Source organism: Plodia interpunctella, chromosome 6, assembly GCF_027563975.2.
Source record: "Plodia interpunctella isolate USDA-ARS_2022_Savannah chromosome 6, ilPloInte3.2, whole genome shotgun sequence".
NCBI classification, from domain to species: domain Eukaryota; kingdom Metazoa; phylum Arthropoda; class Insecta; order Lepidoptera; family Pyralidae; genus Plodia; species Plodia interpunctella.
The window spans coordinates 3,028,815-3,048,822 of record NC_071299.1 but is presented as its reverse complement, the minus strand read 5'-3'; the positions used below and the strand labels follow the sequence as shown (position 1 = coordinate 3,048,822).

General features: G+C 34.7%; 4 protein-coding genes across 11 annotated transcripts in view; 2 read left to right on the top strand and 2 right to left on the bottom strand.

The window, feature by feature from the left end:
* Window positions 1-2,728: 2,728 nt before the first annotated feature.
* On the bottom strand, window positions 2,729-4,611 carry LOC128671036 (uncharacterized). Its single transcript, XM_053747130.2, has 2 exons — window positions 4,214-4,611; window positions 2,729-3,649 (listed from the first exon to the last, which is right to left on the bottom strand). The coding sequence occupies exon 2, from the start codon at window positions 3,633-3,635 to the stop codon at window positions 2,793-2,795; it is 843 nt and encodes a 280-aa protein (XP_053603105.1). The 5' UTR covers window positions 3,636-3,649; window positions 4,214-4,611; the 3' UTR covers window positions 2,729-2,792.
* Window positions 4,612-5,378: 767 nt separating this feature from the next.
* Window positions 5,379-20,008, bottom strand: part of LOC128671037 (calcyphosin-like protein) — a 44,840-nt gene continuing 30,210 nt past the window's right edge. Inside the window, exons 1-7 of one of the 5 annotated variants that reach the window (XM_053747133.1) lie at window positions 17,386-17,540; window positions 14,107-14,193; window positions 9,110-9,263; window positions 7,547-7,643; window positions 7,234-7,314; window positions 6,514-6,723; window positions 5,379-6,103 (exon numbers count right to left, since the gene is read on the bottom strand). In XM_053747133.1, coding sequence (XP_053603108.1) covers window positions 6,002-6,103; window positions 6,514-6,723; window positions 7,234-7,314; window positions 7,547-7,643; window positions 9,110-9,263; window positions 14,107-14,193; window positions 17,386-17,407 — 753 coding nt within the window. In that variant the 5' untranslated portion in view covers window positions 17,408-17,540 and the 3' untranslated portion in view covers window positions 5,379-6,001. Of the gene's footprint in view, window positions 6,104-6,513; window positions 6,724-7,233; window positions 7,315-7,546; window positions 7,644-9,109; window positions 9,264-11,676; window positions 11,837-14,106; window positions 14,194-15,055; window positions 15,171-17,385; window positions 17,541-20,008 lie in introns of those variants that run through there. The other 4 variants (XM_053747135.2, XM_053747136.1, XM_053747132.1 and 1 more) reach the window with 4 other exon arrangements.
* Window positions 17,767-18,823, top strand: LOC128671038 (uncharacterized protein). The gene has a single exon (XM_053747137.2). The coding sequence runs from the start codon at window positions 17,934-17,936 to the stop codon at window positions 18,666-18,668; it is 735 nt and encodes a 244-aa protein (XP_053603112.1). The 5' UTR covers window positions 17,767-17,933; the 3' UTR covers window positions 18,669-18,823.
* Window positions 19,309-20,008, top strand: part of stan (starry night) — a 147,505-nt gene continuing 146,805 nt past the window's right edge. For all 4 annotated transcript variants that reach the window (XM_053747116.2, XM_053747117.2, XM_053747114.2 and 1 more), the window contains exon 1: window positions 19,309-19,496. The gene's annotated coding sequence lies outside the window, so the exon portion shown is untranslated. The remainder of the gene's footprint in view (window positions 19,497-20,008) is intronic.

Here is a 20,008-nt window from a genome sequence, read left to right as displayed (position 1 = left end):
GTGGAGTGATACTTGTGATAACGTACGAGGCGACTAAGGGACATATATTCTTGCTGCTGATAGGCAACAATAACAATCCTAAAAGCGGGTGGTCGCAAAATCATTGTCGAATCTTCCAAATTGTAGGGTTTATTTTTTACGCTGACCCCGGGCTTCGGAACTGGGAACACTCGAAATCAGTAACACAGTGTACTCAGTGTATGTAATAGTGTACAGTGTACTGAAATACGTAAGTCTCTACACTTAACCTTACATATTAAAAAACAAACTCCACTGCTGCGTCTGTCGTTCGCGATATACACAAAAATCGATGCATGGATTTTCATGTAATTCCTGAGGAAGGTTTAGATGTATAATTTATTATGTTTTTACACGTGCGAAGCCGGGATAATACCTAAGTATAAAATATAAGTGTAGAGTTGAATACGAAATAATGGTATTCTATCTCTCTCTCTCATATGAGCGCAATCTCAATAACCGCTGTTATTTTGGTCTATATTAAACTTTCGGAAATAAATTGCCTAAATAACACCGAAAACTGCATCAAAATCCGTTGTGTGGTCGATGCAAAACACGCGCGTCACCAGCCAGTCAGCACTCGATCGTCGTACCTACTTATTAACATATTTCAATAATTTAATGGGGAAAAAAAGAAGAGGAAGGTCGAAGAAGAGGTGGATTGAGTGCGTGAGGTAGAAGTAAAAACGGAACTAATCCTTATAAATTCGTCATATCCGTATGTTTTCTTTTCGTAGTATTATTAGTTATGGCGATAGTAATTGACAATCATAAAGTTTCATAGCTAAAGGTTTCTGATAAAAATAAAAGGCACTACTTACTATTAACTTCTTTTAACTATACATTATGAAATCTTTTTCAGGTTCATTATTATAAACATCAATATTTATGGAATTGTTGAAAAAGTCCATGAAAAAGTCCAAAGTCGTAATAAATATGCTCGGGGTAGTTGCACTTTTAACACAGTTCGTACCATTACTTATTTGGTTGGTTTCTGTGCTATAATTCATAATTATATTCTCTACAACGTGTACACTGTTTGTAACACTTTTAAATTCCTTTATATTACTAATTTCGTTAATGTTAGTGACTTTATTATTTATCTCTTGCGTAATTTCTGTACCATTTGTGTCCACACATTTAACATTTTTTGTATTATTATTAATTTTAGCAATTTCATATGCATCCTGCGTTTCGTTACTATTATTATGATCTAAGATGTCAGAATCGAATGTTTTATTCGTAATATTTCTGATTCCACTGGGGATTTCGTGAGAATTGACAATGTTCTTTCTTAAAATATTTGTATCTTGTGTATATATCGCTGTTATGTGTGCGTATTTGTCTAAAATTCTTAAGAGTTCTTTTATTTTATTCATTAATTGTTTCGCTTTATTTAATGCATCAATTGGTAGATCAAGTGTTAGACCTTGAAACCAGTTTGTTTGATAATAGATAAAGAGAATAGTAATAGTTAAAGTAACAAGAAAGAAACAACAACAGCAGCAGGATTCTCTATAGCCATGGACAGGATGAAAACTCGACGATTTGGAGAAAGATCTCTTCATGCAGTAAAATACTATATAGGTAGGTAAGAATAATATAACATGAAGGACTGTAGATATATAGCTATGGGCAATATGTATTAGTATCCGAAGGATGTCTTCGACGGCTAACAATATCATTATGAAAACTCTGACTACCGACTGGAATGCACAAATAATAGGAGCAACGATAGGGGCACACATTTTCTCAAAACTTAAAGATGACTTTGATAATAAGTTACTTTCAATTTACCTATGTAATTAGTTTTTAAATCGTTTTGCATTTTTTATCACTTAATAAGATTTTTTAATTTTTTTTACACATTTTCCAATTTTCAAGAATCAATGATTCTTGCTTTTGTCATTCGTAAACATGACATGGCGTAAGTTTGACATAACAACATGACGCCTTACCGTAGTAGGTAACTGTACCAAAGATAAAGAACACTAAATAAATATAAATAAATAGCCCCAATTGTGTTATGGGATACTAACTCAACGATATTATATTCTATAACATATATACATATAGATAAACATCCAAGACCCAGGTCAATCTGAAAAAGATCATTTTCCATGTTGCCCTGACCAGGGGTCGAACCTGGGACCTCCAGTGTAGCAGTCCGGCGTGATGCAAAGATTTGTCAATATTTGATAAAATATTTGTCGTGCTCTTCGGCGGAGCCACCATTTTAATTTCCATGCAGCTTCTTGGCCGTCTCATACAGTCCACCAAATTGGACCTTGTAAACAGGGTGGCATACCTAAACACGGCCAAGTACAAAACAGATTAGCACTCTGTCCTTCCCGTTTCCCGTTATTTATACTTAACAAGTACGTAAGGAAGCCACGACAAGTACTTAGGTATCTACCTATTTATATTGTTTGACGACTTTTGTCACAGATATTCGATACCCTTGTCTGTGATTGTCATAGCATTAAGATAAATTTCCCAGCAATGGGACATGTTAAGGTAGTTAATTATTCCATATCAAACTCTTCATATGGAAACCCTGCTCAAATGCAAAGTCTTCGCAATATTGATTTTTAGGATCTCAATGATGATTTAAATTTTAAAAAATCTACTTCGTGATTGATTTGCCAACTTTCTAAGCTTAGAATATAGGAAAGCAATGCATTCGTTTTGTGAAAATAAAACAAAAATATCACCAAACCGATTTATTACATTAAAAAACAGACACAGTTACATAGATATAAGAACTTACAAAGTCATACGAAGTAATAAAATACCGTTGTCCAGCGCCGATGAATGGTAGTGTTTGGCTTTAAAGCACGGCCAGCCATTGTTGTCAGTTCAGAAATTTCAATAGCCGTGGCTGTTGGGTCAACGTCAGCTGCAGACCGAAGGAGATTTGTAGATGTTGGAACAGTAGGGGTGACCATAGGCTTAGCAGAAGGCATCATTGGAGAAGGCATCATTGTAGAAGTCATCATTCCAGAAGGCATCATTCCAGAAGTCATCATTCCAGAAGGCATCATTCCAGAAGGCATCATTGCAGATGGCATAGTACCTACCATAAAATTAGTAGTAGAAGTACTATCAAGCCGTAGGTCCGGTGTTGTAGTTTCCGTGGTGGAGTCTGTCATTGACATTGTCATCATCATTGTCGGTGTGAGTGTTGTATCTGTGTCGTTTCTGGAGCACTCTGTTATGTCACCTTGAGTAGGCATAAATTTGTAAACATACGGTGGAGCTTTAGCGTATCCTAGGCTATAAAAGATCTTGTCGAGAACACCCGTCGCTCGGAATATGAAGAATAAAATTACGAAAGCCAGTAAAGACATCAAGCAGTCACAGGTGCCCCCCCTGTTAACAGGGCAGGGGCCCCCGCCACCACACATGAAGCATTTAAGTCTTGCTGTGAGCAGAAATACGACGCATATTGGAATTAGCGAAATCATTTGGAGCAGAAATGATATAAAGTTGTATAGCGTTTGTAATAGCATCCTGATTACATTCTCTATCATCAAGATGACGGTCATGAAGACCCGTACTAACATTTGGATTCCACATATTATTGTTTGGAGCAACGCGTGTACTGTGCGACACATCTTTGTGGATTATTCTGAAAAATAAAAATGAACAAATCATGTTATATAATTTCAATCTCCTGTCAAATTCCTACAGGACTGTGGTAAATGGATATCAACATCGATCTTTGTGTAGTGTGTTATACAACGATGGTAATCCACCGCTAAAGGACCGTAATAAAAGGACACAGGTACGTTTTTATAAATAATCATCATTCAACGCAACGAAGGACCAAATAGGGGCCGGGCCCTTACTGCGCCGCGACTCCTATTCAGAGATATCATCACAACTGTTTTGAAACTTTTTTATATACTACATTGTTGTGATGTAAATAATATATACGTCAAGATTACATCTATATATGTAAGTGCATCAAATTTTGAATATTAAAATGAACACCACCACGTTTTGTCGCCAACACGATTGTACAACCCATTTACAACCATGCCTACATGATTTTATACGATTTGGTACCAAAATGCGTATGCGTATTATCTTATATTGCTATTAGTCTGTATTATATTCCATAGCTTACACATATTATATTAGTTTCCTGTAAAATTGAAAATATAAAACAGAAAAATCATAGCTTACTTACTTTTTCATACTTTTTGAAATTAATAATTTTCTCCACTCATTTAGAGAGGAGAAATATTATTTTATCTTCAAAAAAACGAGACATTTATCTTGTGTGTAAAAGTCAGAAGGCTGTATATATTTTTAATGAGGGAAATTCTTTTTCGTTATATTCAAAAAGTTTAGATAACATATTGTTCCTCATCCACCATATTTTATGACAGAATAAAAGGTCCAAATTGTTACCTTTGTTACAAAGATAAAATTTTTGGTCATCTAAGAAATTTTATAGGAATCCATTCGTATCTAAATAATTTAAATACTACCCGTGGAGTCCTTGCTGAAAAAAAAACTCAAACCTAGTACTTAATGCGTCCAAGAAAAATAAAATTACGAAATTTTTGTTTTTGTAATCCTTGCTTGAGCCTGGAGATTTCGATCCATCATCAGCGTTTTAGTCATCTAATCATCCTTTCAATCCTTCTTTTAGTTTAAAGGGTCAACTTTTAAACTCGTCAACTTTTAGGTAACCATAGGCTGCCATAATGAAATTAGTTTTTAACAATATTGAAATTGACCGCCATTGGCCACATTTGTACCAGTAGCACTATCTGCGCTGAGCTTTCCTTCTAATACCCATGGAATTAGGAGGTACTCTACGAAGTACTTACTAAATCCATGCTAAAAACACTATTTGGCATTTATCTATTGCCGGCTCCTCACTAACGTCGAACAGTTTGCCAAACTTTGGCGGACTCGGTATACATTGCTGGTTTTTCATTGCGGTAAATAAAAGCACTCTACTAATTACGCAATGTTCACGCATTCGCGTCGGTGGCATGTGTCTGAGTTCGCGACAGTATATGGAGCTGGCATAAGGGAATTCTAAAAAATATTTTATACTACACTCATGGAATTAGTAGCAGAGTACCCACTAATTCCATGATGAAAAGCAGAACCCGCACGATAATTACAAACTCAGGCATATTTAAAATTTCAACTAATTCGTGACTTGAAAGTGGGTTCTTATAGAACTTGCTGATTATTCAAAGGCCTGTATTTAGTACATAAATAGGACAAAGAATGAGATTTAAAAAGGAGCAATATACAATGCTAGACATTAATGGTCTGTGCTAATACTTAAGTTCTTCACGATATTACGTATTAGTGCAAATTAAAGCCAAGTATACTGTTAAAATATTTAATTCAAAGTAAGGTACATAGTTAATACGAATCACACATTTATAATTTATTATATAAACTATATAATTAATATCAACAATTAGCGAACATATATTTAGTGCAAATGCTTTATTACATCGAGATATTTCTAGTGCTTTGTGTAAGCTTACAAAAATAAATGCGATTCTATGGTCACAAATTACAAAAAGTGAGGTAAAAATTTAAACGGAACAAAAAAATAATATTTTTGAAATGTTTTCTTCTCTAGCGCATAGTAATTAGTGCTATTTCTGATGAATTATCTATATAGATTGTAGAAATCTTTATATTCATCGAAACATTAGATTAATTATTGTATTCCCAAATGTAGTAGGATAGCTATACTGTAAAGTATTAGGTTTTGTGACATTAATAGTTATCAGTTCCGCATTTCATTAAACGTAGCAGTACCATGAGACTGATAGGAATATAGTGTTATTTTGTTATAATGTTATCTTTGATTGAGCTGTGACAAAAGTAAAGTTTGTAATCGGTCAACAGGTTAGATCTTTTAAAATGGTGCATTCTGCAACGGAGAAGAGTTTATAGCCGTGGTGGTATCAACTTTCTCGGTGTGCGCTGTGGTCGATTACAGTTTGTAGGCTTGACGCATCATCAGATCGAAGTAGCAATCGTTGTCTATGGACACACTGATGCCGCTGTAGTAGTTCATGAACTCTTCTAAAGTCACCTGGAGTAAAGACATTAATTGCAATTTTAAACGCAAATACGCACAGTACACTGCCGCTGATGTCCTTTCAAAAGTGAAGTCTATACAGCTATTGAAAATGTTTTTTACCACACTTTTATTTTGCACATGTATTATGTATTGAAGGTGACCAATTCTATGGTTTGTTCGGATGAAACTTAATTTCGAAGCAGAATCGGCTTCCGATGAGGGCAGGGAGGCAATCGTACTCGTATAAACACGTGGTTTTAGTTGCAATGTTTTATTGTGATAATCAAGGCTTGATGAGGGACCAAGATAAGTTCCCAATGGGAGAACTTAACGGTTGCATGAACTTGGATTTTTTGTCACTGAATGGAACAATACCTATGTGATTTATTATTTTTAATATGACTTGAAAATAAATATGTTACCTTTCCATCAACAATTCCCTCAGTTTCAAAGTTGGCGAGGAACCTGTTCAGTATAACGTCAGCACTCTCTTCGCCGCTCATGTACAGTGGGTGGGAGGTGACGTCGTACACCCCGCGGATGTCTGCCACGGAGATAACGCCGTCACCCGTTTTGTCCAGCTTCTTGAACGCTTGCTGTACGATGGCGCGCCGGGAGTCAGACATCGGTGGCTAAGAACAAATATTTACAAGTAATTTTTATAATTCTCTTTCATCTTTTCGAGTCAAAATTGCAGATAAATTAAATGATTTACGTCTTAGCTGCCCGAGTGTTCCTAGGTAGGTGAAGTTATTTAAAACACAAACAAGTTATAAAAACTAAACTATTGGACTTGGTGAAAAACATTTTAATTCCAATACTAATATGGATATCTAATTTAAGAGGTCAACACAATGATTATAAAGCAGGCGGGCTTTTTTGTTGTGTTTTGGATGATAGTCCCCGCATTCCACTTGGATGCTCGTACACCAAGTAGGGTTTACTAGGGATATGTTTTGTTCATCAATCCTCCAGTAAAACGATACTTATGGTAAAGGATACTTTTCTCCTATGAGTCCTAGGGAGTCTGTAAGCTATGAAATTATATTGTGATGTTAATGTCCTATAACAATTTTAGGCTAACAATTTTATTATATAGATTAATGTGTCTCAAAATTAATGGTGTGGTAAAAAGCACTTACGCGTATCTGCTTGATGAACTCGTCCAAACTGATGGAACCGCTGTTGTCGGTATCAAATTTCTTAAATAACTCTTCAGCATCCTGAAAATTTTACAGTTCATGTATGTACACACACAGAGAAACAATAAAGAGACAGACAGGAAATAGGAAAGATATTGCTTATTTCTTCTAGAAAACCAATGAGATATGAGTTGAAAAGAAAGGCAGGTAAACATACTATTAATATACTATGTAAATTTTTTTCTAGACCAGTACTCTAATATGTATGTTTCAAATGGTTTTCTCGGTAAGCTTAACAAAAATTGGTACATACACTATCGTTCAGTTCAAGCCCAGTTTCTTTGATGCCGTTGAAGAATTCCTCTTTATTTAGCTGCTTGCTGCCATCGTCATCCATACGCCGGAAAATTCTGTACAATTAACAAAATCATTTTGAATCATAAATATAACAACTAAGCCTTTGCCCAGCATTGGGACAACCACGGGCTAGAAAAAAAAACAACTACATATCATGTATAGGGGATAGGCAGAGATTAGGGATTTCCACATGCACGATAAATCTCACTTACTTCCTCTATACTCATCACTCTATTTAGTTATATTACAGAAAAGATCTATTCGTTTTATTTACGGATTAAACCCTCGAGATTCACTTCAAGAACTTTTCAAATGAATTAACATCCTCACTGTTGTATCTCAGTATATCTTGATGTGCTTATTTTTGTCAACTCAAATTTACATCTATATAAAAAATTAAACGAAGTAAATAGTGTAAACACTCAAATAAGCACAAACTTTGTATGAACAGTTTCAAGCTTAAAAAGGTTCGACGGCCTTTCGTGGGTCAAAGTGTTTACACTTAATTATTCAATAAACTCCCTGCAGAGGCTATTAATCTGCCAATGAAAAAATATAAAACTTATGTTAAGAAAAATTTAATGGATAAAGCGTATTACAATGAACGCCTATTTGACTGATAAAAACGCATGGATCCTCCCGACAACTTTGCCACTCCACACATGATCTCCTAATTTTTATTTTACTGCTTTTTATTTTATTTTTTATTTATATTTTTTATTTTTATTATATATGAATTATTCATATATTGTGACATTTAAATTTTATTTGTAAAACATGTACGTGATTTGTGATTTTCAAGTGTCTGAATTATACTTCTATTTCGACGAATAAGATTTGTAATTATGAAGTCATGAGAATGTAACCCGAAATGCCAGTAGTTTGTAGCTTGTGAGAAATAACTATAAATATAAAAATTGATTGCTTGTGAAAGTCTAATTTATAAATAAATTATTTGAATTTGAATTTGTCCAATTCCGATCTGTGACTATAACGATTTTAAATCTGGATTGGTTGGAGACGGCCAACCATTTTGTACATAGTTTATTACATGAGAAATAATATGTGGTGGTCCAATTCAAAAGGGACCTTATGGCGCCCGGCATTTGCACCATTATAGGTAGCCGTTGTTTTGTATTCGAACAACGGCAATAAAGACCTAAGTGCCAGCCGCCATAAGGTCCCTTTTGATTTGGACGGCCACATATCTCGTTTGCTAATTCCGACTATCTCAGATAACGCAAAAAAACATTCTCTCTCGTAAACAAATCGAACTTACCTATGCCGATTTATTAAGGAGTGCGGATGACTCAACGGGCGCTTGGCCGAACCGAAACGATTTCAAAAATTCTTTCACCATTAGAAATGTATCTACATTATCCAAGATTGTTACAGGCTATATTTTATCTCAAAATTCCCACGGGAGCGAAGCCCCGGGCAACATCTAGTTATTTATAGAAATCGTATGACGTTTACCATTTATAACAGTTTAATATGGAAGTAATAATTTGATCCTGACCTGCCCAGCCCCATGATCCCAGAGGCGCCGCGAGACAAGCACAGGAGACGCAGCCGCTCCAAAGGGTCGGTAGTCGTGTTCAGAGCTCGGACACTTTTCTGCATTAGCTCCTCCTCCACTCGGGTAGCGGCCGACTGAGGTCTGTGCCATGCTACTGTAAAAGCAATAATGGATTATTAAGACTCCGTCAGTTTATTAAGGCTCCAACGGTCGTGTATTTAATAGTCGTGTATTTGTAATTTTGTTGTAATCATTGAAATTATTGCAATTTTGGTGATTGTCTAGTTTGTCTAGGAGTACAGGAATACAAGGAATACTTATTATTCTTATGATTTTTAATTGAAATACCGACAGTGGATACCTCTACAGAATAGAAAGACTATTACTAAGATATTTGTACTGTACCTTGCAGGAATATATTTTATACTTATATGGATAACTATATGCTCTATTTATTCTATAATACAGTCAGTTAACGATGTTACAATGATTTGTGTTGTTCGCGCTACGAAAGGCCATATCTTTTTGTTCACAACTTTCGGAAGTAAGCCTTTACCTTCCCCTTCCCCAGTATCAGTCTGGCACGAGCACGACACCGACGGGTCATAATTACGGCGTTGCTATGACAGACACCGACCGCCCTTTAACAAACTAATCGATAGACTAGCGTAACACCACAGAATAATGTGACTGTTATTAGTAAACCAGCCGCCCGGGTAAAACAAAATAATTTAAACACCTAAACTTTCCTCAGGAATCACACTTAGATAGTGGTGAAAACCCCATGAAAATCCGTGCAGTATTTTTTGATTTTATCGCAAACAGACAGACGCGGCAGAGGGCTTTGTTTTATAATATGTAAGGATTAGGTACACGCCATGTCTCAAACAACTGAAACAATGCATATAATAGAAATGAGAAAGAAACTAGAATGGAAAGGTCTGATGATGATTTCAGAAGGTAAGATAAAAACTGGAAAGATAGGCAGAGACAAGAGGAAAAGTAAGCGGAAGCTTTTTCCCAGCAGTGGGCCAATAATATCTAAAAAAAAACAAACTAAATCCTAGGTGGGTTTCTTTTGTATTTTTTTTATAAGTATTATTAATTAAGCAATTTAACCCTTAAGTGAATTAATTAAAGAATCCCGTTCAAACATGAGAAGACTACTTCTTTTTCCAAAAATCCCCTATGACTGTAATGGGGTTGAAAATTTGTATAAAAATAATATCTATTCCACTTTCACAGCTAAATTTACAAGGGCGAAGGCGCGGACTACAGCTACTCATTAATATGATTTGGAACGCATGCTGCATATCTATAGACCATTTTATATATGATTATTGGAAGTAATTTTAGGTTTCTGTTAAAATTCAAAGTCAAATTACTCTTGTATGGTGTGCGTCATGCATGATTCCTGACTTAGAACAAGACCACTCCTTAACCTTCCTTAGATTTCGCACAAAGCAAGTGAAGATACAAAAAGCTGAGCCTGAACCTGAGGTAGGCAAAAAAGCATTCCAAATACGGCAACTTATTCTCACGCCAGGTCAGGTTGTAAAACCTCAGCCGATATTAATAAAGTGTATATTTGAAGCAAACAGCTGATAATATAGCGGGAATAGGCTTTGCTGATATGCTGCTCTTGTGAATGATTCCAAGTTAATTTTTGAATAAACCATACTATAGGTAGGTATGCTATTTTCACATCTCCTTCTGAATTCTTAGTTTGTAAGTCTTAACCTAATTAAACATTATATTTTCCTAATATATTAGTTGATAATAAACATTTGCACTTAAGTTGTTTTTATGTCATTTGTTGACATTTAGAAAATTATTATAGGAAGAAATTGAGGTTTGAATTCCTTTCAATGGGTTCAAAAACACTTCAAATGAACATGAGACAAGCATGAGCACAGCCGAAACTACTGGGCGTAGAAAGCTGAAATTTGGTACGCAGGATCCTAGGACAGTGTAGGGGAGCACTAAGAAGGGATTTCCTGAAATTCCCATGAGAAACTAATTTTTACTCACATACGATGTTGTGGGCAAAAGCTAGTGTAAGTACCTCATAAAACTTGAAAATATTATTTGATGAAAATTCAGGACATTATTGATGATTTAACAAAGTTGTTTGAATCCTAGGTAATCTTGAATAACCTTATGTACCTATTTCGAATAAATTCTAGCTTCTTATTTATACAATAAAAGTAACAGCTAAGTAAAAGCAATTGAAACTTGGTAAAAGGTTGTCAAGAAAAATATTACAAAACTTAGGTACAATTTATTGAAAACAAAAGTTGCGGTAAATAAGCAGACACGGATTACTAAGGTCAAGGACTTATTGAAAACGCGACCAAAATTATTCTTAATCGTTACGGCATTGAAATATACAGTAAAAAAATCCCTACTTGTCGTTTTTGGAGCAATCTGGAAATATACAAACCACGAACACATTGTATCCATCTATACATGGTCTACGACTCCTTGAGTTATACTTATTATAAATCAAATTAATTCTACGAAAGCAATAAAATTAATTCACAAAATGTAATCTAAAATTAACTTACAATTCGATTGGGTTTTCAACTTGCCATGGTACATAGTAACTTCACTGTACGGAAGGAATTTATCGGGAAAGGTGCACAATTTCTGTTTAATTTGTACGAAACGACAGGCCCTACGACGATCTATAATGCGCACTGCGCTGACTGAACTGTCTGAAGTCTAGCGTCAGTGTTGCCAATTGTTAGACATTTTCCAAAAAGTTGGTAGATTGCTAGTGTTTTTTACCCTAAGATGTTGCTAGAACGGCCGAATACTCTAAAAGCTTCTCAGATTTGTGCTTAGCTGAAATTAATCTTTGTTAAGGATCCTATCTCAAGTGATTGGAATACTCAAACGTTATTTAAGTTATTATTTCGGCTGCTCAGCAAAGAACAAAAAACTAATCATCTGTTACAATATTCCGTAAACTCCGTACTGTATTGCGGTAAATTGAGGGCAATACATTAAATTATTTCTAGTTTCATATTTATACTTTATATACTAATATTTGCTGTTGTTTGTTTCTGTTTCCGTACATATTAACTTGTTTATTTTGCCACCTTACCTACTTTATACTTGGTTCCAGCTGAAAATCAGCGCCTTGGCTCCATACCATGGCACCATGCTGAGCTGGTCGCCATTTCCGCTTACATATTGTATTCGATCTATATTCGTTACTCATTTGTATATTTGGATTTTATGTGTTTGCCGAATAAATGATTTCTTTCTTTTCTTTCTTTACTCAAACTACAAAACTTAACTTTATGGCAACACAGAACTATTTTAACTGTAAACAAGTGTGTTTTAGGTTTTCTCTATTTTTTTCCCAAATTATTGTATAAATTAGTTATACGCAAATATTATTCAATTTCCTTGTATGTAACTCTTCCAAATATTTTTTTCAAAACCTATTTTTATTATATTTAATTAGAATAAATTTAAAAAATCACATTAGATACAGAAAAAATATTATTTTAATAGATATTGAATTTTTCGATAATGGAAACGGAACGTAAATTTCTTGATATTGTTGCCTGTCAAAAAAACTGCCTATGTCTATGTAGGTAATTTAATTAATAAGTTTTTGTTGTATTTCAATAATGATTTAAACATTATAAAAATGTCGGGAGGCAAAAAAGAAGTATATAGGTACTATACGCCAGCAGAGAAAGCAACATCGTCGTATTCTGCAAAAGCGTCTAATTTCGGCTGGTGTTGTGGGTCAGACCAGAGATAGATAGTGGGTTAATAAAACCAACCTCAAACCACAAAATGGGTGATTTGTAACCCAGTATCACCCAATTTGGTGGGTGAAAACTCTTTACCCTAAACATTTGGTTTACCCTAAATGGCTGGTTTATTACGAAGTAAAACTTTTAAACAATAATACTTTGGAGTTTTCTACAACTTCAATTAAAACGATTTTATTTCCAAAAAAACGTATGAACCGTATTCTAAATCTAACAACTTAAAATCGTGATTATACAAAATAGTATTACATGGCGCGATTAGTTATTAATTTTATAGTTACACTAGCTGATGCCCGCGACTTTGTTCCCGTGGACTCTATGACTCCGGCGTGTTATAAATACTATCAATTTTATTTAGCTAGTTTCTAATATAAGTATGTAATTATGTAAAAGTATTATAAACAAAAATTAATGTTCAGATTTTATATAAGTACTTAGTTAATAATTTTGTCAGTGAAGTATAGTATGGACGTGTATGGTGAATATATTTATCTAGGTACCTATATCTACTTAGATAGGAAGTAACAAAGCGATCACGAAATTGTTCAACCATGTCTAATATTATTCTATTGTTTACTAAGGCTAAGACTCCCATATGATTTCATCAGGATCGTTTACCAATGCTCATTTATGGAAAAGCCCGTTGTTGTTATCATGGAGTATACGACATCAATTAGATAAGTACCTACTTATTAGGAACAAGACAATAATATTTTTCAGCTCATGTTTTCAAAAATGCATAGGACTTAAAAATAAACACTGCAATTTTCGGCTATATGGGAATATTCTACTTAAACACGATTGACGCGAGTGCGTCGTATCGCTTACCCGCATTTGATAATTTGTGAACATGAATGTGACTGTCGTAGGTAAATGGTGTCGCAGTGTCATCTTTTTACAAATGCAGCTAAACACTGTTTTTACAAGCTCTTATTTGGGTCTGTCTGTAGTCTTTGAAGTTAAATTTCGTCTAGTTCCGATTGGCCAATAGAGTTAAAATTTGGCACGTCGTCGCTTCAGTTTCCATGATACCTAATCCTGTGTGCACTATCAACTTTTTTACAACAAAAATATTTGTAAAAAAATATTTCCTTCATAGAAAAAATATGTAAAAATATTTGTTGCGTAATTCGAAATACATATTAGATTTTTTTTCGAATTTTGTTTGTTTGTTAATATGTGGTGAATGGTGAAGCTATTTACCCCCGGAGTCCATGATGTCGATCTTGTCACCCTTGGCCGAAGCTTGCGGAGTCTTGGGCGCGTTTTGGTTGTTGTAGTTGAAGCAAGCTGTAACAAGTAACAATAATTGTTATGAATGGGCACTTGTTATGTAACAGCACCTTTATAATTTAAACATAGGCTACTTTTTTCAAAAATTAAACCCGCAAATTTGGGCTCAAAGTTTGTGTGAAAATCATCTCTGTTCCGCTTTCGCAGATAAATTCACACGGGCGTGTCTAGGATGATCGGTATGTACCTACTTTTAATAAATAGGTAGATATATTAATACCTAACTATTTTTTTCTTCCTAGGCGATGTGTCAATAGCTGAGACCACGGGAAAGAATAAATCAGTGAAAGAACAAACATTCTCATCGATATCGTGGCGTTAGAGGTCATACCTACTCGTTTAATATTCTACAGCCTGTTTGTTCTCACATATAAATAACTTTAAAGTAGGTAAAACATTAAGTAGGAACTATCTCTACTTGTACTGGTGTCAAGCAGGCGGCCGGTCTTAAAACCAAAGCTGAATCTTCAACGTTTGAAGGTTTAGGTATTTTTGAACGGACCTGTAGCTTCCAGAGTACCAAGGGTTCGATATTTAGATTTTTATACAGAACCCTAAAAACAACGGAAGAAAACAAAAATTGTGAAAATAAATCAAAAGAAAAAAGTTACTAAAAATATATGTATGTTAATGTATGTACATAATAAGTACCTACTTAAACACAATGAAAAGTTGAGTACATTTTGGAATGTTATGATAAAAAAGTAATTTATGCGGAGCACTTAATTCGAGCAAGGTTATTTGTTTAATTTTAAATTTATCAATATTCACATAATTATTACTATTATAAACAAGAACCCCGCCAACTATTTTTTTAAAATAAATGATCAATGAAATACTAGTTGTGTCCTAGACGTACCTAGGTACTTACAGTACAGCCAACTGTCACCAGCCAGTCCAAAGTTTATAATGTAGAGGGCAGACAATATTATATCTAGCAGTCCCTTGGTAATAAAATCGATTCTGACCAATTAGGTACCTACTCGTATGTCACAGTTTATATGAAACCTCACGTTATTATGTACGGTAAAATTTTATGATACGCTCGCTACGGAGCAAGGTGAAAAACTACAAAATAACTACCACGTCAAGGCTTGTATATTACTATGACTCAGATCTGATGAGACTTTTTGCGTAAGTATATTCCTTGTTAGTTTTGCTACGAATAATATGACGTAAAAATGCAGAATGCATGTTTTTAGATCATTTCGCGACCTTGATCCTTATTTGGTGGTGAGTAGGTAAACAATACTGCCACTGACTCGACTAGTTCAAATTGATAATGGTTATCTTAACAAAATGATTCATCGTAATATAATACTGGGCTGTAGCCTAATATATTCATCACAGCGATACGTCGAGATTGGCTCCCTCACACCCCTCCCTCACACACAATATCTGTGCACTGGTGTGCACAGATATTCCGAAACATCTATAACCAGAAAGGACCTGGATGACCAGGAAAGAAAGTTCTCATAAAGGGCTCAGATGTCGATGCGAATGAATGAACATTGGGTAGTTTGTTACCCAATGTTCATTCATTCGCGTCCGTGTTTGTATACCGAATCCGCCGAGGTTTGGCGAACTGTTAGCCGATTGTGTACCAGCCGGCATAAAAACTAGACGAACTAATACTTATAATAACGTCTGGGCCGCACTTGAATCCTCTAGTCTCTCCTGCCACCAGTAATTGACGCAAATAATACCTGTACTTACTTAAGGTAAGTATTTGACCTAATGGGTCCACATGCAATTTCCCGATTTCTGCCCAAAAGTCCGATGAAATCACAAGTAATGGATGAGGTTGCGCTGAATTTTTTAGAATAACATTTATCACCACTTGTGACTGAGACACCTCTACCAGGACTTTCACTTCTAGATCCCAAGGCCTTTATACAAGCAGAAATCCTAACCAACCTCTACTTATCTGAAGCTAGTGTGAGGTAGTGAGTTTTTGTAGTTAACAGATTTCTATCGAATCGAAACATTAGTTTCGTTGATCATTCTGTGATCCTTGATCCAACTTGTTATCAGTCTCAATTTTTTATAATGACCAGATCATTACCTACTTGTTGAAATTAGGTACCTATATGTATAAGTAAACAAATAGGTAAGATTAAACTGCGCCTATAATCATCAGTCTCCAATGCTGAGTCATAAAGTACTGTACAAATGGTTCTATTAAAACTTTCTGCTGTGATATCGAAAGTGATTTTAATGCCATAACAGATACCAACCGGTACAAAACCCATCAATAACGGGCCTTGTAAAAAGAACGACTTACACGCTTTGTGTGTCAGTAATTAGATCAGATGGCATGATATGATGTCGATCAATAAAACCCCGAGGATTTCACCCCGAAAAGGTGCCATACATATTTAATTTTATGGTATTGACAAGCATTAGGGAAATAAGTACTATGTACTTAGGTACCTACATACAAATGTACATGTAGGTTTTGCCACGAGGTTTTGGGAGTCAGGTAATTTCGCAATTCAAGGACGCTATTTTTTTATAAGGACACGTGCGTCATTTTGACATTTATAAGGATTCGCGCGCGGGCGAGCACCTAGGTATATAATGTTGCGATATCTTCTCGAGTGTGTTACTACTATAACCCATACATACGGTTTTATTCAAGTCACCTAAAGGCATTCACGAGGACTTTTACGACTACCTACCGATATCTAATAGTCGTAGCAAGCAGTCACAAACACACTAGAGAATTAAAATAAGTACCTAAGTACTTAGGTACTCAAAAGACTGTGCAGGTTTCCTCGCGAGGTTTTCTTTTACCGGTATGAACAGAATGTCTAATGGCTTACAACTCATTAGTACCTACCTACGTGTAGTACAGTCAACAGCACATCAGGTTACCCTGCATGAACCTCTATGGCGCGGTAATAGCGGTGAGTTTACAATGAATTTGGGTAGGTTGATTTGCTGTTGACTGTACATATTAATTTATAATTTGGGACCATTCTAACGGCTTGGCCTATTTTTAGTCCGAGGTGTGTTCTGTATCCAGAAGAGCTCCACTCTTCTGACTAAAGGTAAGCTGATAGTAGGTATAAGTAAATTGGTAGTTATATGTATATCGGTATCTATGTATCATAATAGGTATTTAACTCAAGATGAAGTGTTACAACAAAAAATTCGGAGTCTTTAGTATTGCGACTGCAAACTCACCTGCCATAGAGGCGCTGCTCATCCTACCTCGTGTGAAATCAATCTTGAATTATGGAAGACGCTTTCTTAATAAAAATAATGTCTCAATGGTATGCTTCAAAGAAAACAAAATTGATTTGACTAGTCAATTACGTTTTTCTAGTAAACTGATACATATACGTCATTATTAGATTTTAATTTTACTACACGTAGTAATTATATACTCTTTGTTTAGTATATACATAAAGTTTTTAAATAATCAAACGAGCTTCTAAAAAAGAAATTGATTTAAAATTGGCTGATGAAAAAAAATAACCGCCCCGTTTTGTTTTTTATGTCAATGTCTTACTTTCATTGACATCGACAATTCTATCATGTCATAGGTGACATACACAGTGACAGTGTCACAGACGTTATTCCATCCAGTTCCATATGTATTGTAGTGTAGTTTGTTGATATACTAATGTTTTGATTTTATGTTGTTATCTTAGACTAATTTGGAACTTGTTTAACAATTAGTATTATGTATATAATTCTGTAAGTAAAAGGTATATTGCTGGTTTTGTATTATGGCACCACCTAAAAAAAGAAACCCGCGTGGAAAATGCTCAAATCACCACGTACAAAGAGATTACGCTGAAAGATTGAACGATTTAAGCATACAATCATCATCAGATGACAGCGACGGTAGCACATCTTCAGATGATGAGGGTATACCTGCTTCATTCCCAGTCAGTATGTGGGACTTGAATCATTGTGATCCTAAAAAGTGTTCAGGCCGGAAACTGTTAAGACATAACCTCATCAAGAATTTAAAACTTGGTCATCGTTTTTCTGGTATAGTTTTATCACCGGTCGGCACTCAGTGTGTCAGCCCAAATGACAAAGATATCGTAGTGAAGAATGGGCTAGCTGTAATTGACTGTTCCTGGGCGAAAATTGATGAAACACCATTTGGCAGGATGAAATCACCCCACCCAAGGTTGTTGCCATTTTTAGTAGCAGCAAATCCCATAAATTATGGTAAACCTTATCAGTTGAGCTGTGTAGAGGCACTAGCAGCAGCAATGTTTATAACGGGACATAAAAAAGAAGCCCAATTTTATCTATCAAAGTTTTCATGGGGCCATTCATTTCTGGAATTGAATTCGGAAGCTTTGGATATGTATGCAGATTGTTCAGACAGTAAAAGTGTGATTGAAGCTCAAACCAAGTTTTTGGAAAGTGCTCAGAAGGAACAGGACACAAGGCCAATGTGGCCACCAAGTGAATCCGACACTGAGTCTGATTGCAGTGGACAATAAATCTACAGCTAATTTTAATAACTAATTCAACTAACATAAATTATATAAATATCTCAAACTAATATATAGTGATCTTTGTTTGAATACCTACTTGTGTAGTTCCAAAATGTATATTATTTGATCGATTTATGTTATTAAAATGATGTGTTAAAATAGATTTTGATTATATTACCTAAATATCCTACTAAATTGATTATTACTTAATAGTTTTTATTTATTTGTGAATAAAACATAACTCAATAGTTAATAGAATCTCAAAATAATGGTAGCACTGGTAGTTCTATGTTCCAGTGGGAATTAATGAATTTACATATGGGAATGAATGAGTTTTGTGAAATGCATTCAAGTATTTTTTAAGTGTAAAGAATACTATTTACATAAATAGTGTTGATATATTTATTACTTTTGTTAAATTGTTTTAAATTGTACATAACATGTTTTATGCTCATTATCTCTGTTCTATTAGCGCCATCTGTTTTACAATATCTATACTTTTTAGCTGACGAGTGTTGATATGCTTCATAGATTGCAGAGATTCATACTACTCATTTTTGGTTATCTAACTTGATACTAGATGGCGTACTAGCACGCAATATATTTTTTTGGGGTCCGTAGAAAAACGAGTTTCGCATCCGTTTAGTTAGCGTCCGCTATTCGAATGTGTGGTTGGATTGCGTTTTGTGTTGTGCAGTTTTAATTCGAAACTCGCGGAATAACTTATTCGTGTACTATTTTGATGTGAAAAGTGGTGAATTTGATGGTGAAGTGCTTACTGGTGTGTTTTCATTCATGACAACTTTGCTTGGACTTTTAATACAAACTTCGAAGGTGAGTAAGTTTGTCCATTTACTTTGATGCAACCTGTCACGCAGGTGTCTCGCAAGTCACTAACCTCTGAATGAATACATCCTACAACTTTCTATGTATTTTTCTATATATTATTATTATTATTTGAAAACAATAATAAAACATGGCAATGAAACACGATTATATTTATATACATCGTTATCTCTTCATTTACATTACTCATAAAAAAAATTATGATTTTTATGCATTTCCGGAAGTACCTAGTTAGGTAGGTACTAAAAGTTAATTACAATACAACGGCTTCGAATTTATAATGGGGTATTTTATTTGGATAAAAGATAAAACGTAAAGTCTAAGTAACCAACACGATAAATTAAAATTATGTTTTTATTTAAGCAATTGCTTAAAAGTATAAATGATTGAAAAAATCAATAGGGTGTAATAACAGACCATTTAGGGTAAATAGGTTTATCTTTTAGGTTATTTACTTTTTAGGTTCGTTTAGGTTCTTTACATTAGGAATACTTTTTGAC